Source organism: Xylocopa sonorina, chromosome 9, assembly GCF_050948175.1.
Source record: "Xylocopa sonorina isolate GNS202 chromosome 9, iyXylSono1_principal, whole genome shotgun sequence".
In the NCBI taxonomy this organism is placed as follows: domain Eukaryota; kingdom Metazoa; phylum Arthropoda; class Insecta; order Hymenoptera; family Apidae; genus Xylocopa; species Xylocopa sonorina.
The window spans coordinates 9,385,995-9,396,167 of NC_135201.1; the positions used below are offsets into that span (position 1 = coordinate 9,385,995).

Sequence of the window (10,173 nt, forward strand, 5' to 3'; positions counted from 1 at the left end):
TCACGCGACAAATATGTTCAGCTTTGAAAATGATATCGCATATCGTCGATAGAGTTCATGTTTCACATGTTAAAAATATATGGCGACGGACGTGTCTCTCGGTTATCTCATTTCTCCCTTTGAACATATTTTTCTGCGCTTTTCTTTGATACCTTCTGTCCGTCTCTTGGCTTCATATCCAAGAAGAATCAGGGAACGAAGAACCCTGCAGCCAAGGACGATCTCGTCAGGCGAAAACTGGAAATACGATGATTTGTATTATTTGTGCGGACATGTGTATCGTTCAATCATTGAGCATTACTACTGTGCAGTGGAATAGGTCGACCATATCGTTCCCGATGATCTTTTCCTACCTATTGCTCGGATGGTGCTACACGATTCGCAAACTGCGGAACCGTTCATGCGATATCATCAGTGGCTAGAACGGCAAGGCCAAAGCTATTCGTACGGGAATGTTTGATACGTCAAATTGATGCGAAAACAGTGAAGCTATTGGATCTCGAATTGGATCAACGTCATATCAAACTTATACGTTGATATAAAACGTATATAACGTATAAGAGAATACCCGTATAAAGTATCCAAATTGAAATACATATGTATTAGAGGAACAGAGGAATCTATCTATTTAGAATGTACATATTTCATTCATTGTGCCTTGTGCCATTCATGGCTTCCTCGTTTCCACTCGCGTGGGCAAAAGAGCCTTCAATAAAAGCTCGATAGACGACGTCTTTTGCGAAAGTTTTCACCACTCAGCGACGTTGCGAACATCGCAGCGTCGTAAAACTCTCGCAGCGTCGAACTCCAATTCGAATTATCTCTAATGACCGCTTAGCAGCCGGATCGTCTTTATGGGGCTGCGGTTTAAACCTCAATCTTCAGAAAGCGGTAACAAAAGTGGAGAGAGGGGTAGGAAGCAATTTTCCCTTTTAGCTTTCACAGCGATAAAAAGGTGCGAGCGGTGATAATGCAGCGGAGATAGCCGGAGACACGCGAATGACAGGCGTGTGCGTACAACCTCGGACGCAATACTGTATATGGCCACTCGAGAATGTTTGCAGTGCAGTCCAGAGCCATTCATTTGCCTTTACTTTTCTCTCGGCTGTATCTGTTTACTGACGCCAGGCTCGAAAGCACTCCTATCGCGCAACTATCAACTCGACTCATCTATGATGCCGATAACGCGATTGACAGCTACTTTACACCTGCTGCTCGCTCTACAAATCCCCATTCTTATCAGTTCCTCAACTGGACGCTTGATTTTCCCAGAATCCAGAAAAACGCGTACGATGTTACAACCTCGCGTGTTTCTTCTTTTCTTTTTTTACTTCGGTTCGTTACGCCTTAGAAAGTGCCGTCCCCAAGCAATGGCTCTTAAGAGACCAAGAGCAGTTCTAGAGGAAAGAAGTTATGGTAAATGAAAATGAAAAAGCTACGCAGTTCCAGCCTCTCGAGAACAATTTCCTCGAGCACTGACACCGACACGATATCAATGCGAACTACTTTACTCTGTCTTGATGTTTCCATTCGAAAACCAACTTGTTTAAGCATCGAGTTGCTGCTCTGAATTAAGAAGCGTATACGTCTGATCCTGTCGCGTTTCGTCGATCAAAAAGTGAATTGTTTCGAGGCAAGTCTGAGCTGCAACGAATTCTCTTCGATCGTGTTTCGCGTCTAAAACAAGTACTTGTTGCGAACGCAACAAAATAATTGCGCAAGGTGCACATAGGCCACACGCCACTTACAGCTCCCGGCTAATTAATCAAATTACCGACGATGTACAGTAACGCTAATGGGTAACCAGAATAGGTACTTCGCTTGCGTTTGTATCGACGTGAAATTGTTCCTCAGCTTCTGCGATGTAATGTTCCTCGATCTAGATTCTTTAAATTTGAAAAGTGAATGCATTTATCAAGACAAACCTCAATTTTGCTTTTCATCCTTCCAGGAGAGTACAAATTATTTAACGCACGATCGAGCCACTTTAGATTTGTGTTTTTCGAGGATCTTATAAAATGTCAGTAACAAAATTCGAACTCGAATACTCTCTATCATTGTCCTCTACTGTTAGACTGAAATAAGAGTTTAATTAGTTCGTTTATCTATTTATTTTCAGTAGTAAACTCAATTTTAGTTTCAATAACCACCCCTGATATTCCTCCAGCGTCAGTAAAAAATAAAATGGTGTCTGGGGTTCATCTGTCGACGTAAGATGGCGGCTGCGTCGCATTCAGTGACAACTTTTAACCGATACATCGCTGTATTGTTGGCCACGTGAAGATGAAGCAAAAAGCTGTTATCATTTTTTGTGTGTGCTGTTTAGTCACGCCAGGTATCGCGAACGTCTTTGGAGGTAATTACAGAAACGTTGAATTACAATGCTATGATAATGATGTTGTTATGTCACTTCGAATGCCTCGAGTGCGACGAGCGTTGCTTGGGTATTCCCCGTTTCTTAACCTGTAAACATTGTATGTGCATGAATCTTTGCTCTCCTCGATCGTCCTCCTCGAAGCATTCGAGCGAAACGTTAAAGAAGTCGTAATCTGACGATTAAAATGTTACAGAGAATCCACGGAAGGCTGCTCTCGATCAACTACGCGAGCTTCGAAAATATGCGTACGCAACCGGTGGAAAGAATCGTCGAGACGCCCTCGACGATGATCAGGAAAATTGGACGGGGCGATGGATGCCTGACAGACCAGATAGTCCTACTCCGCCACCCAAGGTATTCGCAAGCTCTGACAAAGCCGATGATACCTTGAAACCATTGCAATCTGTTCACGGAGTAGCAATGGGATATCCATCTGCGGCCTGCGACGACGCTAAGGTACGTACGGCTTTTGTTTCCTTAATGATTCTAGTCATTTGTCATCTATCGACGATCCTTACTGTGTCGGTCTTCCTTCAGACAAATTTAACCGTGGATTGGGATGGTAATCCCCTCGATTACGTCTGCTACGAGAAGAGGATTGTACCCGATAGAAGCACGATAGCAGTCAAGTACTGTGAACGCATTCCAAAATATTATGTCGTAAGTATTTATTTGTCTGTTTATTGCTACATGTATTGGCGATGGATAATGTGCTACAGAGAATTACTTGGAATATGTACAGGCCACGCACAAATGCATGTACGAAGAAATAGTGTATGACGATGATGTTCCACTGTTGTAAGTACACTTCTTGTGTTGTTTTCATTAATGAAAATCCCATACGATCGCATACTGGTAATAGTAGCTGTGCGATAATCCTTAGCGGACCGCACAGGCCTCTGTGGCCCGTCTACGGCGAATACAGATTCTTGCCGAAGCAAAGGTGGCTTCATAGTCTCGAGGTAATTTAAGGAACGACAAATACTCTGTTGCTTTCATCGTTTCTAATCACTTTCGTTGCGTTCGTCGTTTAGCACGGAGCGATCGTCGCATTGTACCATCCCTGTGCCAATCCAATGGAAGTGAAACGTTTAAAAAGCCTGCTCGCGGGTTGCTTACGACGACACATAATCAGCCCTTATAATTTGTTGGACGAACGTCGCGTAAGTGCTACCTGATAACTACGCAATTATACATAACTCGATTAAACATGCAAATCGATATTTCAGCCGTTGGCCCTGGTCTCATGGGGGTGTCGACTGAGTATGTCGTACGTTGATGCAAAGGTAGTAACTGGATTCATTCTCGAGCACGCTCTTCAAGGACCAGAGGACATCGCGAGAGACGGCGACTTCACTGACGGTCTTATACATCGAGCGGAAATCGTCTCCGATTCCGTGGACACAATTGTGTGCCCGCACGAGCATACAGTTTAACATCGTCCACGCAACGATGTGTAACAATACGTCATTGCTATGTTCGTTTAAACCTTGTGTACTGTTCAAACAAGCGTTACATCAGTGTTGAAAACGGTACTGGAGTTATGCTTTCAATCATTTCTCTTGGACAGTACAATACATATATATATATATATTCCTCATCTAATATTAATTGCAGAACGAAAATGCAGTGAAGTTTGTACGCGCACCCACGGTATCAAGTTTAATTTTCTGAGTCAATATCAGTCGGTATCCTGAACAGTGCACGAGGATTAATCGCTATCCGTACATGTATATATTATACATATCAATGGTCAAACCTTTTTTCTATTTATTTATTCGCCGTGTATCTTCTCTTTCATAATCTCTTCCTCGCTTTCCAAACTCATTCTGTGTCCTGTTGCTTTCTTCTTCGTTGTTGCTTGATTCATTGTGACGTATACGACGGAAGAATGAATAAATGAAAAAAAAAAAGAAAGATGGAAATCCAATACTGATTTGTTTCTGTTCAACGAACCCATTTTTTGTTCTTTATTCTTGAATAATGGGACGCGCGCGAGCTCCTGCGGCCGCACGCGTCGAAGAAACGAGGGGCAAAGGAGACGAATGAACGGGACGCGCAACATTCACTCCTATTACATATTGTTATATATTGTTTCATCTTTCGAGAGAGAAGATCAATTAGTTAAATACATTGAACATCGTGTCGGTTTTTTAAAATCTCTTTTTGCGGACCGTTTGTTATCTACAGACGTATAGTAACTTCACTGTAGTGCTGACTATAATCGTTACTTCCTGCGTATCTTCGATGATATATAAAATTAGGGGGTAAGACAAGTAACGCTACCGTATCTTGGTAACTGTAAAATATACTACTTCGTCTACTGAATAGTAAGTCGTTAACGTAAAAGAATATAATTGTGTACAGTAAACGCTTGGCTCTTATTTTGTTTTTTTTTTTTTTTTTTGGTTGCTTTTCTGTTTGTTGTCTTTTTTTGTTTTCTGTTATCGCTTCAGTAGATCAATGTGGATCGAAGATAAGTCGCATAACGCGAGGGGAAATCGGCAAATCGCGATTCAGAGGCAGCGACGCAACGTCTCGTTGAATCGAGACGGTGTTTGCGCGCTTGTTCGATTCTTTTTGTCCTGGCTGTGAAGAGACGATGGATTTCGCCGATGGATTCAGCACTCTCGTTGGTCGACCGTGTACGTATCCGTCCATGGGGGCGCGATCCGATTCCCATCATACTTGACACGTACCCTTTTCTCCCAAAACCTTGTCAGCCTCTACGTTCAAGAGCGAGCCAGATCTATGGGTTTTCTTTTTTTTCTTCTTTTTTTTTCTTTTTTTTTTTGCGGAACGCCTACTCCACCGTGTAGGAATGCGTGTAATATACGTGTTCAGGCTCGCGAGAGGCTTGAATTAATACTTTTGTGCAGAATTGGACGATGAAAGGGCACGTTCGCTTGTGTTTCTCATCACAATTCGATCTTCTCTGTGTCTGTGTGTATGTACGTGTGTGTTTCTCCTTAGTCAGCGCTGCAACGAGCTTTTTCTTCTCTTCTCCGTTTTTTCTTTTTTTCTTTTTTTTTTTTGGACGACGAGCGCGTTCCATTCATTAGACACAACTAAGTAAGACGCGTTACGACGGTGGAGTCTCTTAAGATTATTGCCAACTTTGTACAGTATCGATAATTAATAATGGTAATAACAATAATATCGCATTAGAGATGAAAATGAAATAACGATCTATATATCTCTTACTGTTCTCGTCCGAGAGAGAGAGAGAAGTGAATTTTTATATATATATATATATATATATGCATCCGTGCTCACTCGACGCAAATACGACTCGTAGGCGGAAAAGACACCGTTGTTGATTTATTTAATAAGTAATCCATAATACAGAGGTCTCCTCTTTTTTTTCTTTCCCTTCTTTTATTCTTTTTTTTTCTATATTTCTATCCTCTATTATACTTTTGCCATTTTTTTTTTTATTCGTTTCGTCCTCTGCGTAGTTCTTTCGTCTAGTAGAAGTGTATCTACGATAAAAAGTATTTCTCATACCTTTATTCAACGTGCTAAATTGTTTAAATTGTTTTTTTTTTTATCTCTCTCGCGCGCTTCGGTTTCTCTCTCGCATCCACACACTCTCTCTCCACGCATTCTTTCGCTCTCAGACTCTCTCCGGCCGACGTTCGCTCCTGCATTCGTTCGAATTCCCACACTCGCGTCTCTCCTTCGAAATTTCCACCCTCCTTCCCGTCGTTCGCATCTAATCATCCTGCCCTTCTTCCTTACCTTGTCTTTCTCTCGCTCGTTCGCACCTGCGTGCGCTCTCTTCTACTTTCTCTCCCACTCTCTCATTCCCTAATTAGTTTCATTATTATTATTATTTATTATTATTATTATTATTATTATTTATTATTATTATTATTTTCTCTTTTTTTCTTGGGGGGGTAATTGTAAATTTATTAGAATAATCTCACTTTGTCGCGCGGCAGTCAAGAGACACGGCCGCGCGACCTCTCTTAATCGTTACGACTTTTTTTTTAACACCGAACTCCCCTCCTCTCGATCGCTCTTTTTTATTTTTTGTTCGCTTGTTCTATTTTTTTTTTTAAATTTTTTTATCTGAAAACATTCGCAAACTTACGATTTACGCTCGAAAGTGGAATTGACACTCATAAGATTATTGAAATAGTCTCTCGAAGGAGTTAATAATTGCACCGATGCGACACGACCGAATGTACATCATTTCTCGAACGCTCGTCTGTCGTGTTCTCGAGGTCTCTTTAAAAACGTTCCCCTCTGCTTCGTCACGGTTCCCGTTCCGCTGTCGTGTCTCGAAAAACCGACATCACCATATCCTCGTGCTCACGTTCCAGACCCAGTCTGCCGGTCTTGCCTCTCGTTCGTTCGCACGCCACACACCTGCTACGGTGGTTTCGAGTTTTTTTTTTTTTTTTTTTTTTCTAATTGTCGCGGTTTTATACTTAAATACCGGGGAAGGTAAGTAAACGCGTCCCCTCCCGTTTCGATGGTACTACGATAATAGTGTGTTCGTTCGCCGGACGATACTGTTTAGCGATCATCCTACTCCCCCACGATAGATCGAAAAGGTGGCGAAGAAGACGAAGAGAGAAAGATAGACAAGACGGACAAACGGACCCTAGCAACGGTGGGCGAAACAAGATCGGAGGTACGCTGGCCGATCTCTCCTCGTACAACAAAAGGAAATCAACGAAGCCACAAGGTGGTATATGTATATATATATATAGAATATTTGAACAAGAAAACCCTCGCCCCTTAGGTCGTTAGGCCAAAGTACGTACTAGATAATGGAGCGCCTATCGTCGTGGGCGTCGACGATGCGTGCGGTACCGGTTCTTGGTATAAGTCTATCGTGGCCCGGAGAACTTCTATTCGATGGTACGAAAAGTAAGTTTGATTTTTTCAATTCCTATATGTCGCGAGAGAATATCGCTACGCACGAACGCGCCACGCATCACGCGGTTACGGGGAGAAAACGCTAACAACAAGGTACCGAGAGGTGTGTCCGTTTTTAAAGCTAGCTGAACGTAAGGTGAACGACACGGTGGGTGGGTGTGTGTGTTCAGAGCGGAGGCTCGGGTATAGAAATATTATTACGCGCCCACGGGAAGAGTTATGGGATTAGATCTCTTCTATTGGCGACTCTCGCACGCTCTCGAGCTTATTAAGGCCGATAATGTGTGAATACTTTGTGCAGGCTGTTCGAGTTCAGGAACTGGATGTGACGACGTGGATCAGGGCAAGAAAGTTCGAACAGTCGTAAGTCCTGAAATGATTCCTCGACCCATTGCCGCGGGCTCTTTTTCTCTGTATTCTTATCTGGAACAAATGACGGCTACGATCGTTACTTACTTCGCAAGTTCGAAGATTACTCCTACAAACGTAATTCGCCTACGTATCGTCGGAATTGGAACGGCTATAGCCGCCGTTTGCGGCAGTGGGTTAAGAAGTAACGCTACATTAGACTTCTCTTTTTAAACGGTACAATATACTATCAGAAAAGGCCAAAAAAGAAAGGTCGAAATGGATTTTTGTAATATCGATTCGGTGTTGACGAGTCTGCTGTTGTCATATACATAACAATGTTCTCAAAACGTTTGCTCATCCCTCTGGACAGATTCAAAGAAGCATTTCTGGACCTACGATTATTACAAGTGCTTCCATTTCTTACGAGGCCCCGAAAAGTTCCACGAGTCACCTGAACTGGAACGCCTTGCGTGTCGTGTGAGAAAAAGGAAGAAACAAAATTGAATCCCGCTGTCTGCGACACACGAAGCAACCGAATTTGGAAAAGGTTGTCCATCCGACGATCCTTTGGGAGGTGCCAAAGTCTCGTCGGAGTCCTCGAATTGACTGAACGTGAGTAAATCGAGAATAAATTAATATTCGAGCCCCTAGGTGTCGGAAGGTCCTCCTCGGTCTCTGGACGAGAGAGACACGGCAGAGCCTCGACGGTGAACGAATACGCCTTGCTTTTCACTCCTCCGCCTCCGACAACGACGACCACGACAACAAACTGTTAGCTGGTTCGATTCGAAGAGCCAGACACCGCGAATGTACACACCGATCTTCATGGCTCGTCACGCAGAGGGATATCACGCGCCTCCCTTTAAACTTCTCCTTTAATCGTATCCAACGATTAAATAATAGCAGATCGTGCCAACGCAGCTACTTAAACTAACAATCAGTATGCTTCTGTACAATGCGAAGTGATTTAAAGTATCGTTAATTATCGTTATCATTATCATCGTGTCGTTCTCGTCCCTCCTCTTCAGTATCATTTTCTCCTTCGCCTTCGGTTCGTTATGCATGCTTATCGTACCATCGTATCGCCGTCACCATCGCGTTTATCGTGCTCGCGTTAAACATTATTCTTTTATTAGAGCAACGTACGCAATGTGGCCTGTGTGTGTGTGTAGCGCAACTGTTCACCTTCTTTACCCTCCCCCCTTCTCTACTCCTCGATTTCCACCCTCTTTCTCATATCATTCTGTAACATTAACCCATAATCTTTCAAATGTACGCCCCTCTCTCAACGTTCATATAATATAATCAACAAAACGTTAACACGAACGTCGCCCGTTCCCTGCTCGGTAAGCGATTATCAGACGATAGTTAACGAGCAACAGGCGTCGCGAATAATAAATTATAATCGTTAATATATTACTCTTTTCGACTGTGCCGACTAACTATTTATATATACATGTAATACGTTTGTGTGAACGCGTTTGTGTATACGCTTGTTTTGCCTGTTTTTTACGTGTTCGCACCCATATGCATGTATACACGTGACTCTGTCAGCGTACATGTGTGTGTGTGTGTGTATCTGAGTGTATGTACGTGTATGTGTGTGTATATATATACATATATATACACATATAGCATTAAATATGTATACACTTTGTGTAGATACGATACATCGGTATGATCCAGATTTTATCGTCGACGATTGTATTAGCGTTAATTATTTTCCCGTAACACCTATATTATATTATTGCTGCAGCTTTTATAGATCTCCTCTTCTCTCCTTGTCGTGGGTTCTTCGTCTTTGCGACCGTTTATTTTAGCTCCTTCTTCTCCAGCATCCTTCTATTCCGCGCCGAGACCGATCGCTTCGAAGGCGTGACTTCGTTGGCGTGTTTACTCGCGAACAGTTCCTCTCACCGCGTTCTCACCGATCCTCTGTCTCGAATCGTCGATTGCTCGCAAAACGAAACGAACGAAAACGAGCTGTCTCCCCCTTGTCTCGATCTACGAAACACGCGCAATCGTCTTTGTCGTCGCTGTCACCGTCACAGGGTCGTGTACAGTCACTGTTACGATCGTGTCCTCGCATCTGAGGGTAAAGGCTACCACGAGTTGCTCTCATCGTTACGTTCACCGCTGCGTGGTTGTACATATGTATATATACGCGTACACATTCATTCAATATCGCGCACGTCGATTCGAAAATCTTACTCTCGAGAGCAACTCGCGATACTGTTACGCTCAGGTGGACTCGCATCCTTATTGTCGTTGAAAATCGATCGTGAACCGATCATTTCGCAGTACCCGACAGCGCACTCAGTACCCATGAACCGAACTGAAAGAAAAGATGAAGAGCGCTGGTACCAAGTTCACGCGGTAACAAAATGAAGTTGGAAACCGCGAGGATCGAGGAGAGTTCGTCTCCTCGATTCGCTTCGAAAGCAAAAAGAAAGAAAAAGAAAAATTGCGATCGTCCACGAAGGGAAGCGATTACGCCGGATCGGTCGATACGTCGTACCCAATAACCCTAATGGCGTTTCGTGCAACACGAAGTC

General features: G+C 43.1%; 1 protein-coding gene across 1 annotated transcript; it reads left to right on the forward strand.

Annotated features, from left to right (window-relative positions):
* The first annotated feature begins 2,268 nt into the window (after positions 1–2,268).
* On the forward strand, positions 2,269–4,286 carry LOC143427570 (uncharacterized). The gene is made up of 7 exons (XM_076901815.1): positions 2,269–2,356; positions 2,571–2,833; positions 2,915–3,037; positions 3,120–3,175; positions 3,261–3,339; positions 3,412–3,540; positions 3,607–4,286. Exons 1-7 carry the CDS (start codon positions 2,284–2,286, stop codon positions 3,811–3,813), a joined length of 930 nt encoding a protein of 309 aa, XP_076757930.1. The 5' UTR covers positions 2,269–2,283; the 3' UTR covers positions 3,814–4,286.
* Positions 4,287–10,173: the final 5,887 nt, after the last annotated feature.

Coding starts and splice junctions, on each gene's coding strand:
- LOC143427570 (XM_076901815.1), top strand. CDS start 2,284: ATGAAGCAAAAAGCTGTTATCATTTTTTGTGTGTGCTGTTTAGTCACG. Junction 2,834..2,914: donor CGGCCTGCGACGACGCTAAG/GTACGTACGGCT, acceptor GTCTTCCTTCAG/ACAAATTTAACCGTGGATTG. Junction 3,541..3,606: donor ATTTGTTGGACGAACGTCGC/GTAAGTGCTACC, acceptor TCGATATTTCAG/CCGTTGGCCCTGGTCTCATG.